The sequence below is a fragment of the Myotis daubentonii genome, chromosome 5 (assembly GCF_963259705.1).
Source record: "Myotis daubentonii chromosome 5, mMyoDau2.1, whole genome shotgun sequence".
NCBI classification, from domain to species: Eukaryota; Metazoa; Chordata; class Mammalia; order Chiroptera; family Vespertilionidae; genus Myotis; species Myotis daubentonii.
This window is the reverse complement of record NC_081844.1, coordinates 34,043,880-34,066,115: the sequence shown is the minus strand read 5'-3', so window position 1 is coordinate 34,066,115 and position 22,236 is coordinate 34,043,880. Positions and strand designations below refer to the sequence as shown.

Here is a 22,236-nt window from a genome sequence, read left to right as displayed (position 1 = left end):
TGGAAATGAAAAGACAAGCATAAACTTGGCCCTCAGAGTGGCTGAAATTCAGGAGAATCAAACACACAGGAGAGACTTGCAGGGTGGAACATGTCGAGGAAGAAATGAGGCAGATGTGAGAGGGAACGGGGACATCTAAGCTGAGCTGGAAGACTCGATCCCTGGCTCCTGCGGGAGGCAAACAATTAATGTGTCTCTCTCACATAGATGTTTCTCTCTCCTCCCCCTTCCTCCCATCCACACTCTCTAAAAATCCATGGATGCTGCCCTAGCTGGTTTGGCTCAGTAGATAGAACATTGGCCTGCAGACTGAAGGGTCCTGGGTTTGATTCCAGTCAAGGGCACATGCCTGGCTTGCGGCTCGATCCCCAGTAGGGGGCGTGTAGGAGGCAGCCGATCAATGATTCTCTCTCATCATTGATGTTTCTATCTCTTTCTCCCTCTCCCTTCCTCTCTGAAGTCAATAAAAATATTTTTAAAAATAAAAATAAAAAAATCAATGGATGCTGTATACCTGAAACTAATACAAAATAATACTGAACATAAACTGTAACTGAAAAAAAAATTAAAAAAAGTTAAAAATACTTAAATTTTAAAAAATCAATGGAAAAAAATATCCTTGGGTGAGAAAACAAAAACAAAAGAAAAAAGAAGTACCTGCAATAAACATACACAAAGCAGGTCTCTATCCAAGAGCCCTGATGGTCTGTCCTTGCCTTGCTTTCTGTATAGGATTCTATCTTCAGCTGTGGTATAATATTTTGTTTTGTTTCTGTTTTTTATTTTTATTTGCATGTCATCCTTGTGCAGGAGCCATGCTAATCTTCTCTGTATCATTACAATTTTAGTATATGTGCTGCCGAAGTGAGCACTGTTTGTTTTTTAAATTAAATTGTGTCCTTGTGGTGAATAAATTAAATACATTTTTGTTTTTGTTTGTTTTTACAAAAAACAATTAGGTGGGTAAGAAACAAAAGGTGTGTAAAGCTGCAGGTGTGTACAGTTGTAGGTGCATGGATGTTGCAGGTTTGTGTAAGCTGCAGAAGTTATATTCAAAAGGTGTATAAGTTGCGTAGGGAGTGTGGATGTTGTAGGGGTGTGTGGAGGAGGGATCTTAATAATGTTAGCCCCTCCGAGGCAGAGAGACAGCCTCTGAGTCACCCAGCGGCACCTGTTGGGTCAGCAGCATGAAGGGCTTGCTGTGATGCATCGCAGGTGCCTCTTGGCCCATTGTGCTCCCACAGGTTGAGCTCCCGCCATGTCCCCTCGCTGGTCTGGGGATCTAGACAGCACTCCAGCGGACCAAACGGTAGCCTGAGACCCAAGCGATGACATCAGGAAGCACATGCTTTACTTCTACTACAGCCAAGTGGTGCAGAACTTTGACTGCGGCTCCAAATAGCTGGGCATCCCCACAGCTAACTTTCCTCAAAAAATCCTATATAATAAAAGCCTAATATGCAAATTGACCAACCAGTGGAAAGACAGTGAAACAACTAGTCACTATGATGCACACTGACCACCAGGGGGCAGACGCTCAATGCAGGAGCTGTCCCCGCCTGCAGGCCCCAGGTCAGCCAAGGCAGGTGTCAGTGAGGGGGCCCCCTCCCCAATCACCCCACCAGTCGCCCCACAGATTGGCCCTGATTGCCAGCCAGGCCTAGGGACCCTACCCTGCACGAATTTCATGCACCAGGCCTCTAGTAGTAGATAATCTTCCAGTTAATGTATCCATCGGCATTTTTTATGGATGGGCCAGTGTTGTAAATGGAGAGGTCTATAAAATGGTGGTGAAAACAGGATGAAACTCATACTACAAGACTACAAAAAGTCCATGGAAACTCATATCATGCATACTTTCAAAGAGGACTTCATGGGGAAATCTTCAATGTGGCCACTGTTGGTTACCTCAGACCAGAAAAAAACTTTGATTCTCTAGAGCAGCGGTTCTCAACCTGTGGGTCGCGACCCCTTTGGGGGTCAAACGACCCTTTCACAGGGGTCACCTAAATACTACACCCTGCATATCAGATATTTACATTACGATTCATAACAGTAGCAAAATTACAGTTATGAAGTAGCAACGAAAATAATTTTATGGTTGGGGGTCACCACAACATGAGGAACTGTATTAAAGGATTGTGGCATTAGGAAGGTTGAGAACCACTGCTCTAGAGTCACTAATTTCAACAATTCAAGATGATATTGAGGAAGTTAAGAAACAACTAGATTGCCCTAGCCGGTTTGACTCAGTGGATAGAGCGTCAGCCTGCTGACTCAAGGGTCACTGGTTCGATTCCGGCCAAGGGCATGTACCTTGGTTGTGGGCACATCCCCAGTGGGGAATGTGCAGGAGGCAGCTGATCGATGTTTCTCTCTCATCAATGTTTCTAACTCTCTATCCCTCTCCCTTCCTCTCTGTAAAAAATCAATAAAATGTATTTAAAAAAAAAAAAAAGAAACAACTAGATTGACTAGAACATTTGAAACTCAAAGAAGACAATTTCTTATAGGTTCCTAAAAGTAAAATGATGAATGGTCACTGATGAAAAATCATATTTATTCATTCACTGTTTTCTACTATTTTACTACTCATAACTATTTCTTTTGTTGTTCTTTTTAATCCTCACCCAAGGATATGTTTTTATTGATTTTTAAAGAGAGAGAGCAAGGGGCCGGGGGAGGGGGGGGAGAGAAACACTGATGTGAAATACATAGATTGGTGCCTCCCATATGCGCCCCGACTGGGGATTGAATCCACAACCTAAGTATGTGCCCTGACTGGGAATCAAACCCACAACCTTTTGGTGTACGAGACGATGCTTCAACCAACTGAGCCACTGGCTAGGGCTCATCTTGGTTATATTTTAAAAATCATAAATTTCTGCCCTTCCTCTCTCTCTCTAAAATCAGTAAGTAAATAAATAAATTTTTTAAAGTAAATGTATTAAATAGAGGTTGGCTAAGTGGATAGAGTGTCAGCCTGTGAACTGAAAGGTCCCAGGTTCAATTCCTGGGCACACGCCCCACTTGCGGGCTCGATCCCCAGGAGGCCTGTAGGAGGCAGCCAATCAATGATTCTCTTTCATCACTGATGTTTCTATCTCTTTCTCCCTCTCTGAAATCAATAAAAATATATTTTAAAAAAAGTAAATGTATTAAGTAGAGGCTGGATAATTTATTATAAAACTAAGGGGGAAATTCATACATTGTATTTTCGGTATTTTGTTCATTAATATATTACAAACATGAAGACTTGTGAAATTTTATTTTAATTGGTCATTTCCTTTATAAGGTCAAATCATTATATTGTGTTCATTTTTGTTACTGCTGCCTTAGTTCTAATTGATTTAGACTCCCTCTGCCTATCATTTTTTGTCTGTCTTTTAAAACATTAAAATGAGTGTTTTTTGGGGGAGAGAGGAAAGAATTTTATATATGACCAAGCTAACTAAGATTGGAATGGATAACTAAGTCAGATGCATTATTTATATGTGTATAAGTATGTATGCAAACTCTCACCAGATCTTTAATCATGGTCAGTTAAAAATCTTTTGTCGCCCAACTGGTGTGGCTCAGTGGTTGAGTTGAACCAGGAGGTTGTGGTTCAATGCTCGGTCAGGCACCCACCTGGGTGGCGAGAAGCAGCCAATCAATGATTCTCTCTTATCATTGATGTTTCAATCCCTCTCCCCCTCTCCCTTCCTCTCTGAAATAAAAATATATATATATTGTCATTTATAGACAGTTACTGTTTTACTCTGACCGTTAAAATGTTCTAAAAATGTTCCTTCTTCAGATAAATTTATGGAGAAGACTGACACTCTAAGATACAGATTTCTAATTAACTTTCAGTTCACAACATTGAATACAGTGAAGATTTACAGAACTCTAAGAAAAACTGGATTCACAAAACTGCTAACAAAAAGATCAAGATCAATAAGAATAACATGGGAATAAATGAACTGATAAGGACTGGGTTTTTTTATCCTTGTTTTCCAGATATAAGAATTTTTTCCTTCTAAGGTAGCTATGACCAGCCCTCCCCCCACCCTGCAATTTAGTAAATTATAATTTTGTAAGCAGAATTAAAACATTTACCTTTCCTTCCTACTTGATTCCTCCAGAATTTCAGATACATACACACACACACACACACACACACACACACACACATATATAATTGATTTCAGAGAGGAAGGGAGAGGCAGAGAGATAGAAACATCAATGATGAGAGTGAATCACCGATTGCCTGTCTTCTGCACACCCCCTACTGAGGATGGAGCCTGCAACCCTGGCATGTGCCCCTGACCAGAATCAAATCTGGGACCCTTCAGTTCACAGGCCGACACTCTATCCACTGAGCCAAACTGGCTAGGGCCAGGTACTCTTAACTAATCCAAATTTAAAGGTGTTGACTTTTGGATTCATGTTTCCCAATTTAAAGAAAACTCTTGCACCTAACGACTACTCAACCAAGAGCATGTGAAATTTAAAATTACTAGGAAGTGAAGAAGACAACAACTGTTGTCGACAAATAACCCAAGATTCCAGATCAGGCCTGTATAACCTACACACCTTCCTTTTCCTTATTTCTCACAAATAATGAGAGGCCAAGCACTCATTATATATTTTGTTTCCCCTTAATTTCCGTCTGGGATGATAGCTCCACAAGGGACATCATCTTTAAACCTACTTCACAAGTCAAAACATGCAACTATTTACATACGTAGTCAGGTTTAATACCTGGCATGTCAGCCCTAATGAAGGTACCAGATTTGGAAGAATACTTTTCCTTGGGCAGGTATTACAATGAATAAATATACACTATTAGAAACGTATCCAGCCCTGACCGGTTTGGCTCAGTGGATAGAGCGTTGGCCTGCGGACTCAAGGGTCCTAGGTTCAATTCCGATCAAGGGCATGTACCTTGGCTGCGGGCACATCCCCAGTAGGGGGCGTGCAGGAGGCAGCTGATCGATGTTTCTCGCTCATCATGTTTCTAACTCTCTATCCCTCTCCCTTTCTCTCTGTAAAAAATCAATAAAAAATAAAAATTAAAAATAAAAAGAAATGTATCCAAAACCTTAGAGGAAATTGCTAGAGCTATCGCTAAAACAACAGCCAATCAGGAAAAAAAATCTTTAAGTTCCCTTGTGTGAACTGCTGTTGACCATATCCTAGCTGAGCAAGGTGGGGTTTCCTCTGGTAGTTGTACTTGGATAAAACACCTCTGGTAAAATAAAGGAAAAAACTAGATAAAATTCAGGCACAAGTCAAATGATTAAATACAGTGCCCACTGACACCTCACGGTTCTCTAACATCTTCAGCTGACTCCTCTCAGGTATCACCCCAGCTCAGACCTATTCTTCATATTGGACTTAGCATTTTGTTTGCACAGAAACTTTTCTGTTCTAGATCACTGTTTTGCACAGTTCGATGTTATAAAGGCACCATTTTGATAATGGTTGTTCAAAGTTTTGAAACTATCACTAAGACCTGAGACTTCATATGAGAAACTCAAGAAACTACAGATGTTTATCCTTAAAGAAATATGGGCGGGGAATATGACGGCAAAGCCTTCCTCTGTTCTGGCGCTCGTTGCTCAAATGTGTCCTGAGGCTCCTGAAACACTACCTTCCCTGCATGGGACATGCCATACCAGGAATGAGCCTTTCTGGTGATGAGGAAACAGCAATGGCATGACATATCCAAAATGAGCCACCTGACAACAAAGGACCAACGATACTTTTAATAACTGATCAGTGCTGCTTTTTGATGGTTGACCAGCAATGTTTTCAAGGAAAGATCTTGAACAAAAGGGAGGAAATGTCAAAAAAAAAAAAAAAAAGGAGCCACTTTAAAATGGAGCTGGAGCAGCCATCCCAAAGGAACTGCCTTGCACATCTCTCTCTCTTTTTTAAAAAATATATTTTATTGATTTTCCACAGAGAGGAAGGGAGAGGGATAGACAGTTAGAAACTTCGATGAGAGCAAAACATTGATCAGCTGCCTCCTACACACTCCCCACTGGGGATGTGCCTGCAACCAAGGTACATGCCCTTAACCAGAATCGAACCTGGGACCCTTGAGTCCGCAGGCTGACGCTCTATCCGCTGAGCCAAACCAGTCAGGGCTGCCTTGCACATCTCTTACCTCAAACCTTGGAATGTTGAAACAGAACAAGACTGCCTGGCCAGTATGGCTCAGTGGTTGACCATCAACCCATGAACTAGGGGGTCACAGTTCAATTCTCACGGCACATGCCCGGGTTGCAGGATCAATCCCCAGTTGGGGGCCTGAAGGAGGCAGCTGATCAATGATTCTCTCTCATCAATGATGTTTCTATCCCTCTCTCCCTTTCCCTTCCTTTCTCTGAAATCAATGAAAATATACTTAAAAAAGTAAACAGGGCAAGATAACCTTTGGACTGGGCCTAAGCAACTTTGTGTTTCAAAAAACTATTTGTAAAGGTAGTAAGAAAGCAGATAATTATGACTACTGGACTGATGGCCATCGGACTAAAAATTTAAAATGTTGTGTAGAATTAGCGCCACTTCGTTATGTAACCTGCACCAATAACAATGCCTTCCTTCTATGGATGTAACTGTTCCCCTTCGCTTTCTCATGAAAACCCTTTGCCTTTGTCTCCTAACTGAAACAATTTGGGTTTCTGCCTGAATTAATGACTCCCAAATAGCTATTCTTATTGGTCTCAAATAAACACTTGTTGCCTCTCACTTTGAAAGCCTTTCTTAGTTAACAATCCCACCAGGTGTCCACTCAGAAAGCCCAGCTGGGGCAACATGGATCAGGTCAGGGTTCTAATCCCGGCTCTGCCCGTACAGCTTCGTGTGGCCTTGGGCCAGTCTCTCCAGCCACAATTTCGGGTGCCGGCTGTCTGGAAAGTGGGAGCACCTGGTGGGTATGGGAAAGGAGGACATTACAAGTGGTCACTGCTTCATCAGCGTGGGGGGCCCTCAGGACCACCAGAGAGGTGGGACCACATTAGTTGCACCGTTTTACAAACTGACATCCCTACTTGCGGGGTCACTGTGAGAAACCAGGGAGGTGGCCCCTAGCAGAGGGGACAGTGAAGGGGCTGCAGGCCTCCAGCCTTCGGGCTCACCCTCCAGCAGCTCGGCGTGGCCCCAGTCCCTCCGGCGGTCCTGTTCACAAGGGCTGGCAGACGAGCTCCTTCTGCAGCCCCATAGGCCACCCAGGGTCCCTGCGGGAGAGAGGGGTAAGTTAAAGGGGGTCTGGAGCCGGGAGGGGTGGGGGAGCTCACATGGACAGATACTGCAGGATCCGGGGGCAAAGAAGCCCTAAATTTTCCGTGGAAGCTGTCAGTGATCAGAGGTCTCACATTGGAAAGAAAACAAAAGCTCAAAGTTAAAGGGGACCCCACGCGCTAAGAAAAATACGGTGAGGGATCAAGGATAGAGTTCCTGGGGCCGAAGGTACAGCGAATTCAAATGTCAAGAGGAAACTGGGGTTAAGAAGGCACCAAAAGAAACCAAGAGTCAACGGTCAAAGTCTCCTGCCGACCCCTGTCAGAAGAGCGTGCCAAGGGCAGGTGAAAGCGGGGTCACGTTAATGGGTTCCCCGGGACCTCAGAAGGCAAAGGTCGTGGCTTTGTAGCTAGATCCCAGGGCAGAAAAGCCAAAGGTCACGGCCGGGTGCTAAGGGTTGGGAGTGGCAGCGGCCGCGACGTCGCCCCTGGGACTCCCCTGTGTTACCTTCTTCGGCCAGGAGGCCCGGGCGGCCCGCCGGCCACAAGGCCCATCCGAGCCCAGCCGCGCCGCGGCCCCAGCGCAGCGCAGACATGCCGGACACACGAGGACCCAGCTACCCGCCCGCTCTGCGCCTGCGCTGCCCGTGCCTGCCGGGAGTTGTAGTTCCGAGGCCTACGGCGGCTGCGAAGGGACTCCAGGGCGGCAAAAGCGCCCTCGGAACCACAACTCCCAGGAGCAGCGAGGCCCCGGAGGCACAAGGACGGGCGCAGATACAGCTTTCTGATTGGCTCTTCCTCTGTCAAGAGAGGTGGGCAGAGCCGTTGTTAGGGCGACACTGGGCCGTCTTTGGGAGGATCCAGAACCTGGATTTCTTTTTGTAAATTGACATCGCGCAATAATTAGGACAGCGTTCTACAATTTAGAGATTTCTTTTTTTAAAAAAGTATGTTTTTATTGATTTGAGAGAGGGGAAGTGAGAGGGAGAGAGAAACAGTGATGAGAGAAAAGTCACTGAAGGCTGCCTCCTGCACGCCCCCTACTGGAGATCCAGCCCCCAACCCGGGCCTTTGCCCTGACGGAGTATAGAGTGGAGAGCTCCTGGTTCGTGGGTTGACGCTCAACCACTGAGCCACACCAGCCGGGCACAATTTAGATTTCTGTTCGCAGTCTTCATTAATCCAATAACATCTTTGGGGCAAGAACTATTATTATACCCAGTTTAGTGTGAAGGAAGCTGGGGTTCACGGAGATAAATCAAGTTGCCCAAAGGTACAGTGTGAACATTAATTAGGGAGACTGGAATGAAAGCCCAGATCTGTCTGACCCCCAGGCAGATGTGTTTGGGACACTTCCCTGGACATTATCCTCATCCATTCGTCTGGCCTTGATTTACCCACTAGTCCCCAAACGCCCAAGGACAGGAGCATAGTGGGCAGAAAGAGTGGACTAACATACTAAATTGACATGACAAATGCAAGGAAATAATCCCTGGAGCCTGGAACTTCCCAGCCCTGGCCTCCAGGGCCAGAGCTTTAGACTCAAACCTGAAGGTATCCCCACTGTTGACCAACTGAAGGTCACTGCTACCAATTCAATGTCAGGAGTCCCCAACTTGGGGGATGACATAGGAGAGACTTTATTCAGTAAAAACAGCTCCCCTGAGGGAATGGCTCAGATAAACCAGATCAAGCATTACAGCTCAGTTAAGAAACAGGGGGGGAAATAGCCAGGTACTCTGCTGAAACAGAGGTGAGGTGAAGCTGGCTTATATAGAGACAAATGTCCCCCACCCCCGCCCCGGTCTCCCTGATTGGTCCACTCCTATACAAATGAGCTCAGTTTTGATTGGTCTATATAGCACTGTCCTAATTGGTAGGCTGCATAGTTGGTCAATAAATATGCAAATACTAGGGGCCCAGTGCACGAATTAGTGTACCTTGAAAGGAACTGTGAGCCTTGAGGCTGCAGTGGGCACAGGGGCGGGTCTTGGCCCATCCTCCACGCCCGGCCTCTCCTGCAGTGGCCCCCAGGTCCCTCTCTGCCAGCAGCCCCGCTCCACCGCCACTGCTCCCACACACTGACAGCACCACCCGGCTTGCACCTGCTGCCAGCACAGAGCGATTGGGGCCAGCACCAGCAGCAGGCGCGAGCGGGGGCCTGTGCCGTCAGCAGGTGCGAGTGGTGGCTGCTGTGCCAATCACCCCTCAGGAGTAGGGGGAGGTGGAGAAGCTGTCAGGGGCAATCAGGACTGGCAGCCGCCACTCGCGCCCACTGATGGCGCAGAGCAATCGGGCCGGCGCTGGGTGCCAGCAGCAGGTGCAAGCAGCAGCTCTGGTGCCAGCAGCAGATGCGAGCAGGCCAGCACTGGCCGTAGGTGCAGGCACTGGGCGGGACCACGGCATGCAGGAGCAAAGAATTTTCAATAACCACCAGAGGCTCGCCCCGATGACAGCAACCGGCACCCTGCCTTGGTCTGGCGACCCCGCTCACCTGCTCTACCATCCCACCTCGGCCAACGCCTGCCATGTTCCGCACACACCCCCTGGTGGTTGGTGCACATCATAGCGACCAGTTGATCGGTTGTTCAGTTGTTCCGCCATTCAGTCTATTTGTATATTATGGTTATATGTATACTAGGGGCCCGGTGCACGAAATTCGTGCACTGGGTGTGGGGGGTGGGGGGGAGTGTCCCTCAGCCCAGCCTGCCCCCTCTCACATACTGGGAGCCCTCAGGCGTTGACCCCCATCACCCTCCAATCGCAGGATCGGCCCCTTGCCCAGGACTGACGCCTCTGACAGAGGTGTCAGGCCTGGGCAAGGGACCCTCATTTCCCCCCATCACTGGTTCTGCCCCCAGCCCAGGCCTGATGCCTCAGCCAGAGGCGTAGACCCCCATCACCCTCTGATCACCTGATCGGCCCCTTGCCCAGGCCTGACGCCTCCGCCAGAGGTGGCAGGCTTGGACAGGGGACTCCCATCTTCCCCTGATCACTGGCTCTGGCCCCCGCCCAGGCCTGAGGCCTCTGGCCCAGGAATCATGCCTGGGCAAGGGGACCCCCACCTCCCTCTGATCGCTTGCTCCACCCCCCGCCCAAGCCTGACGCCTCTGACCCAGGCTTCAGGCCTGGGCAAGGGGACCATCATATCCCCCCAATCCCTGGCTCAGCCCCCCGCCCAGGCCTGATGCCTCGGCCAGAGGAGTTGACCCTCATCACCCTCCGATCACCAATCACCGGATCGGCCCCTTGACCAGGCCTGAGGCCTCCGGCAGAGGTGTCAGGCCTGGGTAGGGGACCCCCAGCTCCCCGCGTTGCAGGCTCCACCCCTGCCCAGGCCTAACGCCTCTGGCCTAGGCGTCCGGCTCAGGCAGCGGGGACCCGCAGCTGCAGCGGCCCCGCGATCGTGGGCTCCGCTTTAGGCCCAGGCAAGGGACCCCTAGCTCCCGGGACTGCCAGCTTCGACCGTGCCCAGCTCCCATCGCTGGCTCCACCCCTACTTCCTGCTATCACTGGCCAGGGCGGCAAAGGCGCCTGATTCTCTGATCATGGCTGGGGGGCAGGGCAAAGGCGGCCCCAGGGCCGCCTTTGCCCTGCCCCCCAGCTCTTAGCTCCCCCCTGGGTTTCCGATCACTGTCAGTGGCAGGGGGCTTCTTCCTGCTTTCCCTTTCGCCTCCCTGCATTGTGCCTACATATGCAAATTAACCGCCATCTTGTTGGCAGTTAACTGCCAATCTTAGTTGGCAGTTAACTGTCAATCATAGTTGGCAGTTAATTTGCATATAGCCCTGATTAGCCAATGAAAAGGGTATCGTCGTACGCCAATTACCATTTTTCTCTTTTATTAGTTTAGATAGATTGGATGGGGCAGGTCTTCAGACCATTGGTCAAATTTCAATTCTAGGAGCTCTCTTGTAAGGGCCAGCTCAGGCAGTGGCAGGAGAATAATACAGGAGGCTGGCAGCGTAGTCTGTGGCTTTTCCCTGATATGCAGCTTGGGTGACAGACCTCTGTAGACAATGGCTGCTAGACTCTGGTTATGAATTTGAGCCCAATTAACCACAGAGTCCTTCTTGGAGGGTCTATTCCTTTGGGGAATTAACACCACCTATGGTTCAGTTGGGAAAACTGAGGCCAGGGGAGGGGAGCCCCTGGTCTGGGATCGGCTGGCAATGTGGAGGGTGAGAATATCTGGGGTAATGATGTTCCAGGCAGAGGTCATAGCAAGTGTAAGGGCCCTGAGGCTGGAACAAGCATGGATAGTTAGGGGCACTCAATCAGAGTGGGGGTGGAGAAAGGAAGCAGAAAGGACACTGGAGTGATACTCAGGAGCCTGACCACAGTGGGCCCAGGGGCCTCAGCTCAAGCTGCCACCAGTCCCCTTATGCTCCTACTTCCATTTCCCCACTAGCTCAGAGTGGAGGTTGAACCTGTGCTCTGGAAGGGCCAGACTCCTGGGCCTGGAGGCCTCCCGACAGCACATTCCAGATGCGACTGCCCACATGGGCAAGTGCGCTGTGAGGCACAGTGACATCACTGCTGGAAATGTCCTCACCGATGGCAGCACCCTCCCAAACCTAGCCCAGTGCACTCCAAGATGCCCCGAGGGGCAATGACTTCAGACAGGACTCAAACTGGGGTTGCCTTTCTGGCTCAGGGGGTGGTGGTGGCTGAATCAGCTGTGTCTGGTGCCCTAAGACCTAAAGACGCCCCCTTGTACCCCAAAAGTCTGGCAGAGCCAGGAACCTGGGCTGGAAGCCAAGACTTCTGAATTCTTTCATCTTTCCTCGTGCCTCCGTTTTTCTTCTATTCTGTGGGACATCAGATGCCCTAAACCAGTATTTCCCCAAGACCTGGATTCCTGGGTCTTAGCGTCAAGAAAGCTATTCTTCTTTCAGTCCCACTAAAACATGGGAAATCTCACTTGGTGCCCACCTAGTATATTTAACTCCTATCTCAGCTCTCTGGCTATGATCCTTTTGATATGAAAATGTATCACCTGTTCTTCTTCTTGTATTTCTATTTAAAGTCAATGTGTCGCTCTAGCCGATTTGGCTCAGTGGATAGAGTGTCGGCCTGTGGACTGAAAGGTCCTGGGTTTGATTCCGGTCAGGGGCACATGCCCGGGTTGGTGATTCTCTCTCATCATTGATGTTTCTCTCTCTCTCTCTTCCTCTCCCTTCCTTTCTGCAATCAATAAAAATATTAAAAAATAATAATAAAGTCAATATGTCAATATATGGCACTAGCTTTTCACTCCCGATGGCGATAACAAGTTAGTTTCCTGGTAAACTTAAGCAAGAAAAATATTAATAAGACACAAGGTAGGTGAAAACAAATGTAACTAAATGGGGAATATGGTATCAAGAGGTTGGAGTTTGGCCATAGGCAGCAAAATCTCAGACATTTCTCATAGCACTATGCTTACAGATACATCTCCTAGAGCAAAGGAAACTAAGGAGAAAATAAACAAATGGGACTACATCAAAACAAAAAGCTTTTGCACAGCAAGGAAACCATCAACAAAATGAAAAGGGAGCCCATTGTATGGGAGAACATATCTGGCAATGATACATCTGATAAAGGGTTAATATCCAAACTATATAAGGAACTCATACAACCTAAATAGACACCTCTCCAAAGAGGACAAACAGCCCCCTTCCCCAGCTACTGGTAAGGTGCTTGGTTCTTCCGAGGAAGCTAAGGCCGCGTGGGGGTGAGGCCCTCACTTCATCCAGCGACTAGCACCGCTCCTGGCAGCGCTCGCCCAGCACTCACCTTCACCGTGGCCTCAGTCTCAGAGCTCACCTGCATCTACTTGGCCTTTATCCTGCTCAACGGACGATAAAGTGGATGAAGTGACGGTGACGGAGGATAAGATCAACGCCCTCATTAAAGCAGCTGGTGTAAATGGTGAACCTTTCTGGGCAGGCTTGTTTGCAAAGGCTCTGGCCAATGTCAACGCTGGGAGTCTCATCTGCAACGTAGGGGCTGGGGGACCTGCCCCTGCAGCTAGTGCTGCACCGGCAGGAGGTCCTGCCCCCTCCACCGCTGCTGCCCCAGCTGAGGAGAAGAAAGTGGAAGCAAAGAGGAATCTGAGGAGTCTGATGATGACATGGACTTTGGTCTTTTTGACTAAACTAGCTCTTTTGTAACACATATAATAAAAGCTGACCTCTGTTGCTGTTGGGCTTTAAAAAAAAAAAAAAAAAAAAAAGGAGGACATACAGATGGCCAATGCTCAAAGTCACTGATCATCAGAGAGGTGCAAATTAAAATGACCGTATCACCTCACACCTGTCCAAATGGCTATCATCAACAAATCAACAAATGACAAGTGCTGGAGAGGATGTGGAGAAAAGGGAACTCTAGTACACTGCTGGTGGGAATGCAGACTGTGCAACCATTATGGAAAATAGTATGGAGTTTCCTCAAAAAATTAAATATGGAGCTGCCATTTGACCCAGTGATCCAACTTCTAGGAATATATCCTAAGAAACCCGAAACACCAATCAGAAAGAATGTATGCACCCCTATGTTCATAGCAGCACAATTTACAATAGCTAACATCTAGAAACAGCCCAAGTGTAGCTAGTTTGGTTCAATGGCAGTGGTTCTCAACCTTCTGGCCCTTTAAATACAGTTCCTCATGTTGTGACCCAACCATAAAATTATTTTCGTTGTTATTTCATAACTGTAATGTTGCTACTGTTATGAATTGTAATGTAAATATCTGATATGCAGGATGGTCTTAGGCGACCCCGGTGAAAGGGTTGTTGGACTGCCAAAGGGGTCACGACCCACAGGTTGAGAACCACTGGAATAGAGTTTTAGAGTTTCGGCCTGCGGACTGAAGGGTCCCGGTTGAGGGCATGTGCCCTGGTTTCCGGGTTGGATCCCCAGTGTGGGGTGTGCAGGAGGCAGCCGATCAATGATTCTCTCTCATCATTGATGTTTCTGTCTCTCCCTCTCCCTTCCTCTCTGAAATCAATTTAAAAATATTTTTTAAAAATCAAAAAGAAGCCCTAACCGGTTTGGCTCAGTGGATAGAGCATTGGCCTGTGGACTGAAGGGTCCCAGGTTCGATCCCGGTCAAGGGCATGTACCTGGGTTGCGGGCTCGATCCCCAATAGGGGGTGTGCAGGAGGCAGCTGATCGATGTTTCTAACTCTCTATCCCTCTCCCTTCCTCTCTGTAAAAAATCAATAAAATATATTTTAAAAAAAAATCAAAAAGAAGAATTTGAACATATCTTTGGGAGCTATTATTCAGCCAATCCCAGAGACTAGAGAAATGAATGTACTTCATGGTTTGGGAACAGAAAAAAAGCCATTCAAGGACACTATGGGAACAGTAGGGGGCATTTGAGCATGGATGGTGAATTAGATTGCAGCGTGGTTATGACAAAGGACTGAGCCTTTAGACCAGCCATGGGCAAACTACGGCCTGCGGGCCGGATCCAGCCCGTTTGAAATGAATAAAACTAAAAAAAAAAAAAAAAAAAAAAAAAAAAGACCGTACCCTTTTATGTAATGATGTTTACTTTGAATTTATATTAGTTCACACAAACACTCCATCCATGCTTTTGTTCTGGCCCTCCGGTCCAGTTTAAGAACCCATTGTGGCCCTCGAGTCAAAAAGTTTGCCCACCCCTGCTTTAGACATTACATGTGTGCATTTTTTTGAGCTGCCCAAATCCCCTCATGCCCCACCCTGTCACTGCCCCTGCGGGTGGCACACCCCTATTCTTATGCCTCACACCATATATTGACTTTCCTGTTCTAGACTGTCACAGAAATGGACCTCATTTGTGCCTGGCTGCTTCTACTTTATTTTTTTTTAATATATTTTATTGATTTTTCACAGAGAGGAAGGGAGAGAGAGAGTTAGAAACATCGATGAGGGAGAAACATCGATCAGCTGCCTCCTGCACATCTCCTACTGGGGATGTGCCCGCAACCCAGTTACATGCCCCTGACCGGAATCGAACCTGGGACCCTTCAGTCCGCAGGCCGACGCTCTATCCACTGAGCCAAACCGGTTTCGGCGTGCTTCTACTTTAATATGATGCCTGAGAGTCCTCCATGTTGTGTGTTTCAGGAGGTTATTCCTTTCACGGCGGCACTGTACTCTCTTGTGTGTACCCACACACTGAAATATTATTACTCCGCTGTGAACAGGAATGAAGCGCTGACCCATGCTACAACGTGGACGGGCCTTAGACACGCAAGACTCCGTGAGAGAAGTCAGACACAAGAGGCCACGCAGAGTGATTCCATTCACGTGAAATATCCAGAATAGGCAAGTCCATAGGCAGAAAGTGGGTTAGTGGGTGCCGGGGGCTGGGGAAAGCGGTGGGGAGTAGGTGCTAAAGGGGAAGCAGTTTCATTTTGGGGTGACAGAATGTTCTGGAACTAGATAGCGGTGGTTGAAAACTCTGCCTGTACTGCAAACACTGTGTGGTATGTGAATTGTATTTTAATGGAACTGTCATTAAACTCCAACGACACTTGGGGCAGGGCCAGCTTCCCAGGGGTGGTCCCATCCGTCACACAAGGCCCCCTAATTATCTTCCTGGGGAGGGGGTTGGAAACACTCAAGGAAGCGAAGACCAAGTTTCTGGCTGGCTGGCAAGTGGGGAATGTTATTCCGAGCCTGTGCGCTGTGCCTCTGCCCAACAAGGTGTAGAGTATCTCATTCCATCCTTCTAGCCTTTCCTCTTCTGGCACATTTTACAGAGAAGGAACTGAGGCTTGGGGACGTGCTGAATGCATGCAGGAGCCTCAGGTGCTGGCCCCAGGGCCCCCAGTGTGGCAAGACAGGCTGAATGGACCAGGCCATAGGAACAGCCTCCCCCATCTGGAGTCCTGGGGCCTGGGCAGCCCCTGTGTGGCCCTCCTGGGGCCAGGAAGAGGGATCATGGAATCCCCCAGAGCCTCCAGGAAGACGACTCAGCTTCCAGCTGGATCAGTTACTCCTCCAGCGTTCCAGTAGGGTGGGCTTGTCACCTTTTCTTCCCGCCCCCCCCCCCCCCGTGCTATTTAAAGGTGCCACCTGGGGCTATGGCTATAGGACTGGGCTGGTGGGAGCAGAGGGTCAAGGATTGGAACCCTGGGATGCGTCCTCTGAGGGGCTGTGGGGAAGGCGCTGCCCCTCCCGGGCCTCAGTTTCCCCACCTATCAATGGCGCCTCTTGGCTTGAGTCTGTGAGGTTCATTGTATTCACCACGCAGGACCAAGGGCCCAGGATGGCTCCCAGTGGGGCTTGGACGTCTCGTAAATGATGAGCAGGTGTGGGTATAAAAGGCCCCCCCCCCCCATTCCTAATGCTTAGGACATGCAGCTCCAGACGCTGGGGAGGCGGTGCTGGCCTCGGTCACCATCCACTGGCCACAGATATGTCCATGAGTCCCCCCCCCAATACCCCATCCACCCACCTGCTCAAATGCCTGTGTGCACCCCACCCCCATGCCCACCCCTCAGCAAAGCCTCCTGCCCAGAGGCCTGGCTCTCAGGAAGCTCCAGTTTGGAGGGCAGACACGTTCTGTCTGAACATGCTCAGTCCGGGGGCCTGGCTCGCACAGACAACACTCAGGCCAGACCTTCCCACCCAGTCTCTGACCCCTAATCAACCCCACTTGTCTCTCTGTCCGACTTACCCTCTGTCTCTCCCTATCTGTCTCTCTGTCTCTTTTAGCCATCTTCCCCTGTGTCTCACACTCTCCATCCCTCCAGCTTAGTCTGTTTCCCGTTGGAGCTCTGCGTCTTAGTGTCTTTGCCTCTCAGTCTTCGTATTTCGCTCTTTCCATGTCTCTCGGTCTTTCTCTGCCTCATTCTCACCGTCTCTGTCTCAAGTCCTTGTCTCTGTCCTTCAGTCTCTTATCTCTGTGTTTGTCTCTATCTCTCTGTCTCTATCTATCTCTCTGTCTCTGCCCTGCCTGTCTCACACTCACACCCCGCAGCCCTTGCCGGCCAGCCCGGTGATTCACAGACACGCACCACCCTCCCCACAGCGCAAGACAAACACACGCCGAGGCCCCAGCAGGTTTTCCTAAGTGGACCGCCCCCGCCCCTCGCCCACTGCGTCCTGGCGCCGCTCCAGGTGCCCCGCCTGGTGCCCAGCCCGGAGGCTCCCCATTGGCCCAGCCGGGGCGGCCCCTTTCGGACTCTCCGCCCCTGACTCGGCAATGGCAGAGCCGCGGACTTGCTCCGGGAGGCAAAAGCGGGCGGAGAGCGGGCGGCGAGGCCATGCGCTGCCGCCTGTGGCTGGGCCTGGCATGGCTGCTGCTGGCACGGGCTCCCGGCGCTGCGAGGACCTCAGGCGGCCCCCGGAGACCACGCAGCTACCCGCACCTAGAGGGCGACGTGCGCTGGCGGCGCCTTTTCTCCTCCACCCATTTCTTTCTGCGCGTCGACCCCAGCGGCCTCGTGCAAGGCACCCGCTGGTGCCACAGCCCTGACAGTGAGTCGCGTGGGGCTGCCGGGTGACAGGGGTGGGAGGGAGGTTCTGGACCAATGGGCGGGCAGTGACAACTGCAGCGGAAAACCTAACGATGAGCTGGGCCCTCCCTCACGCGACCGTCGGGTCCTGGGGGCTCCTGTGGTTGCATGGCACTGGCCAAGTAATTTACCCTTTTGGCTTCATTTTCCTCCGCAAACCTAAAGGGTCACAGAGGAAGCTCCCAGCTCCAGGCCTGGCTCACTAGCAGAGAAAGGGTGTTGACAGATAGTTGGGTTTGGGGTCACTGGGCCCCTTTGTAGAGGGGAAACTGAGACTCTAGAAAGTTACATCATGCAGTGGGGCCGAGCTGGGCTCTGAACTTGACTCCCACAAGGCAAAACAAACCTCAGGATCTGCCTGGGTGAGGGACCCCTCTGTTTCTTTCTAGGAAACTGAGCCAGAGGGGGGAGATGACATGCCCAGGGTCACGCTGCTGGGGGGGCTGTGTTGCTGGGTTCCTTGATGCTCAAGAACCTCATCGAGTTGGAGTCACTGTCCCTGTTGCCCCACCCAGTAAACAATAGGCACTCAATAAGTATCTGTGGAATGTATGAGGCAAGAGGAGATGCAGGGGCCAAGAGAAGGGGGTTGGGGACAGTTGGGAGGCCAGGGCTGTTGGTGATGCCATGGGCCTGCCTCAGTCTCCCCACAACTCTGAGCCCTGGGCGGGGGTGGGTGGGGGGCTGGGGGAATGAAGCTAATCGCTGGCCACTGCCTGAATCACCACCATTAGGGCAGATAATCACCCCTGCCCTTCCCAGCTGCTTTCATCTGGGGCTCCCAAGGCCCTCATTAGATTCACTAGACCAGGGCAATGACAGGGGACTGGCTGGGCCGGTTGACTGGTGGTGGACACAGCCAGGCAGGGTGGCCTCAGGCTGGGGTTGAGGCCTGGCTCTGCTGCGTGACCTGAGACAGTTGCTGCTTCTATCTGGGCCTCAGTTTCCTCATCTGGGCGGTGATGGAGTGACAGATGGTTGGTTGATGGCTCTGTGTGGGTTGGACTTGGAGGTCTTCTGTCCATTAATTCAGTGGTTGTTGGGCAACTCTTGAATGCTGTACTGGGCACAAGGGACACAGGGTGACCAGGACAGCTCACCTTCATGGGGTTCCAGAAGAGAGGGTAAAGCGGTTAAACATGTAATATAATTTCAGAGGGGACCACATGCGGTGCAAAGAAAATGAAAACAGGGCAATGTACAAGAGGTGACTGGGGGACTGCTTTATCTGGGAGGTCTTGGGGGCCTCTCCAAGGAGGTGGGCTTGGTTGAGCCTATTATCAAGAAAAGGAGCTGACCATGCACAAGAGGAGCCAGGGGCCTGGCTGAGGGAGCAGCAGGTACAAGGCCCCAGGGGGTGGGGTGAGCTTGTTATCTCAGGTATCCAAGTACAAACTGAAAACTAGAGGGCAAAACCTTGACTCCAGATTAGACCTCCATGCACAGATTTGACCCCATGAAGGTGAGCCGTCTCTGGTCACCAGTATGTCCCTAATGCCCAGCACAGCATATAAGAGGTGCCCAGATGAGACCCCAGTGCATGGCTGAGGGTGTGTGTGGCTCATCCTGAAGTCCTGCTTCACTGGACAGGAAACATTGGCTCAGAGCCGGGCAGAGCTCGCCCAGGGTCACCCACCGACGGATGGGGCCTGAAGCTGCCTCTGCTCCTTCCCAGGCCTGTTTCCCCCCTTGGGAAGTGGGCACAGTCAGCACCCAGGATCATCACAAAGGCCCTCATAAGAGGAAAGCAGGAGGGTCAGAGTCAGAGATGGAAGAGGCTGTGCTGCTGGCTGTGAAGGTAGAGGAAGGGGCCAGGGATGTGGCGCCTCTAGAAGATAGAAAAGGCCAGAAATGGTTCTCCCGAGAGCCTAAGGAAGGACCAGTCCTGCCCACACCTGGCCTTACCCCCCAAGATTATGTAAGACGCCCAACCCCAGAACTGCTGTGTGGGCTTAGTGGGGTATAGTGCTTGGCATAGAGTTGGCACTGAAACAGTGTAAGTGGGTACCAAGTTGAATGCACTGCGCTATAAACACCCCTGTCCCACCTTCAGGCCTTTGCCTGGGCAGTGCCTCCCTTCTGGGGTTTCATCTCCCTATAACCAAGTGGCTGCAGCTGGCTGAGTTGTCAGGGCCGGACATGGCAAAGGCCATGAGAACTGTGGGGGAAGCTGCACGGCCCATGGTCACTGTTACACTCAATACTTGTTCTTACTGAAATCAACAGCTCACTCAGGCAAGCACCTAACTCCTCTGGCTTGGTTTTCTCATCCCTGACCTAACCAGGACTCTCCCCTGCTCCACAGCTTGCTCTGGTTCCCCAGTACCCTTTGGGGAAAGCCCGGCTATTCCCCACTTACATCCAATGTGTCAGGGGCACATCCTGGGGTCAGGCCGTGTGGGCCCCGGTGTATTCCCATACCAAGCACAGGGCCAGGCACACAGGTGGTGCCTGGTGAATGTCTGAATGAGGGAGCACATGGGAAGCAGACGGTGGCTGAGGGCCCTGACCGAGCCCTTCCCAGCAGGCATCATTGAGATCCGCTCCATCCGCGTGGGCGTCGTGGCCCTCAAGGCTGTGCACACCGGCTTCTTCGTGGCCATGAGCCGCCGGGGCCACCTCTATGGGTCGGTGAGTGCATGGTGGGGGTGGCTGGTGGTGGGCAGGCACTGGCAGGAAACGGGGTCCAGTGGCCTCATGTTCCCGACCCCCCGCAGCGGATCTACACTGCTCACTGTAGGTTCCAGGAGCGCATTGAGGAGAACGGCTACAACACCTACGCCTCACTTCGCTGGCGTCACCGAGGCCGGCCCATGTTCCTGGCGCTGGACAGGCGGGGGGTCCCTCGACGCGGTGGCCGGACACGGCGGCACCACCTTTCCACTCATTTCCTGCCCGTCATGGTCTCCTGAGGCCCCAAGGGGCCATGAGGCACAGCTAGACAAGATCCAAAAGACATCTGGGCAGGTGGCCAGGGACCAGAGGCCAGAGGAGGCCCAGGCTGTGGCCAAACCATGTCTGGTCACTCATTCTTTTCACAAGCATTGAATGCCTGCTATCTGCAGGGCTCTGGGGACCCTGCAGGAACACCATCCCCACCCTTGTCTGAATCTGAGGCAGGTGAACACTGAGCTGAGTAGGGGCTGTAGGTGTTAAGTCATGAGCTGGGGAGCGAGGAGTCCCCATAAGGCACCTCCTGGACTAGAGACTGAAGGTCACCAGGTTTTGGAAGAGTATTCTGGGTCGGGATACAGCCTATCAGACTCAGCAGTGGGAACCCATTGGAGTGTTGAGGTAAAGAGAAGGGAAGCTAGGGACCAGGGAGTCTGGGGGCCAGTGTGGAGAGGACAACATGGACATGCAATGGGTGATAGGTCCCGACCTGTGGACATGTTGCCTCACATTGTAAAGGGACTTTGCAGGTAGGATTAAGTCAAGGCCCTGAGATGGGGATGATCCTGGATTATGGGAGGGAGGGGGGAGCTTTATCATTACAAGGGTCCTCCTAAGAGGGAGGTCTGAGCATCTGAGTCAGAGATGGAAGAGGCTGTGCTGCTGGCTGTGAAGATGGAGGGAGGGGCCATGAGCCAGGGATGTGGCGCCTCTAGAAGCTGGAAAAGGCCAGAAATGGTTCTTCCTGGAGCCTAAGGAAGGACCAGTCTTGCCCACACCTGTGGTTAGCCCCTGAGACTTAGGCAAGACTCCTGATCCCAGAAGTTTAGAGAATAAATGCGTGTGGTCACAGCAGATGTAGAAACGCACATACAGGGTCTGAAATTGAGTAATGTCTTCAAAGCTTCTCAGTTCTTCAGGAGGAGAGGTGCCATGTGCAGACCGAGGGGCTTCATGTCAGTGTCCTCCATAGGCTGGGGATGGAGGGGAGTACATGGGAAGTGCTGTGCCTGGGTGAGTGCCCACCACTCTCCCAGAACCCCAGAAACCCCCCACCACAGGGCTGAGTTCTGGAGCCTTGGGCCAGGCAATTCCATTCTGGGCCTCAGTTTCTCTCCTACAAAGTGAGAATAATGATTGCCCAACTGGTGTGGCTCAGTGGTTGAGCGTCCACCTATGAACCAGGAAGTTACAGTTTGATTCCACATCAGGGCACATGCCAGGGTTGCAGGCTCGATCCCCAGTAGGGGGCATGCAGGAGGCAGCCGAATGAGGATTCTCATTATTGATGTTTCTATCTCTCCCTCTCCCTTCCTCTCTGAAATTAATAAAAATATATTTCAAAAAATATAAAGTGAGAATGATGATGCCATTTACCCCATGGGGTTTTAAGGGGGAAGGGGGGCTAACGTGGGAGCTCCTCCTAAACTAAGGTGGGACGTTCTGCTTGGGGCAGGTAATCCCTGGGGAGTGGGGTGAGGGCTCCCACCCATCCCAGCCTCCTGCCACTTAACATACAGAACACAAAGCCGGGGTCACTTACTGGGGTGGGGGGTGGGGTGATAGTACAGAGTGGACACTCACTGTGGTCAGGGCCAGTGGTTTCACCCTGG

At 50.7% G+C, this 22,236-nt stretch overlaps 2 protein-coding genes, 1 non-coding gene and 2 pseudogenes across 6 annotated transcripts in view; 3 read left to right on the top strand and 2 right to left on the bottom strand.

Moving 5' to 3' along the window:
- The window catches only part of POLRMT (RNA polymerase mitochondrial), a 31,291-nt gene extending 23,414 nt beyond the window's left edge, over window positions 1-7,877 (bottom strand). For all 3 annotated transcript variants that reach the window (XM_059697479.1, XM_059697481.1, XM_059697480.1), the window contains exons 1-2: window positions 7,741-7,877; window positions 7,131-7,229 (exon numbers count right to left, since the gene is read on the bottom strand). In XM_059697479.1, coding sequence (XP_059553462.1) covers window positions 7,131-7,229; window positions 7,741-7,828 — 187 coding nt within the window. In that variant the 5' untranslated portion in view covers window positions 7,829-7,877. The remainder of the gene's footprint in view (window positions 1-7,130; window positions 7,230-7,740) is intronic.
- Window positions 765-872, bottom strand: LOC132236227 (U6 spliceosomal RNA). Its single transcript, XR_009453192.1, has one exon. It is a non-coding gene; the product is annotated as a U6 spliceosomal RNA (small nuclear RNA).
- On the top strand, window positions 1,205-2,546 carry LOC132234412 (riboflavin kinase-like; annotated as a pseudogene).
- LOC132236093 (large ribosomal subunit protein P1-like) lies at window positions 7,827-13,418 on the top strand (annotated as a pseudogene).
- A 3,919-nt stretch (window positions 13,419-17,337) lies between these two features.
- FGF22 (fibroblast growth factor 22) lies at window positions 17,338-21,946 on the top strand. 2 transcript variants are annotated; one of them, XM_059697477.1, is made up of 3 exons: window positions 17,338-17,693; window positions 20,256-20,362; window positions 20,449-21,946. In XM_059697477.1, exons 1-3 carry the CDS (start codon window positions 17,480-17,482, stop codon window positions 20,641-20,643), a joined length of 516 nt encoding a protein of 171 aa, XP_059553460.1. In that variant the 5' UTR covers window positions 17,338-17,479; the 3' UTR covers window positions 20,644-21,946. The 2 variants fall into 2 exon arrangements, with proteins under 2 accessions (XP_059553460.1, XP_059553461.1); XM_059697478.1 differs by having other exon boundaries at window positions 17,349-17,693; window positions 20,259-20,362.
- Window positions 21,947-22,236: the final 290 nt, after the last annotated feature.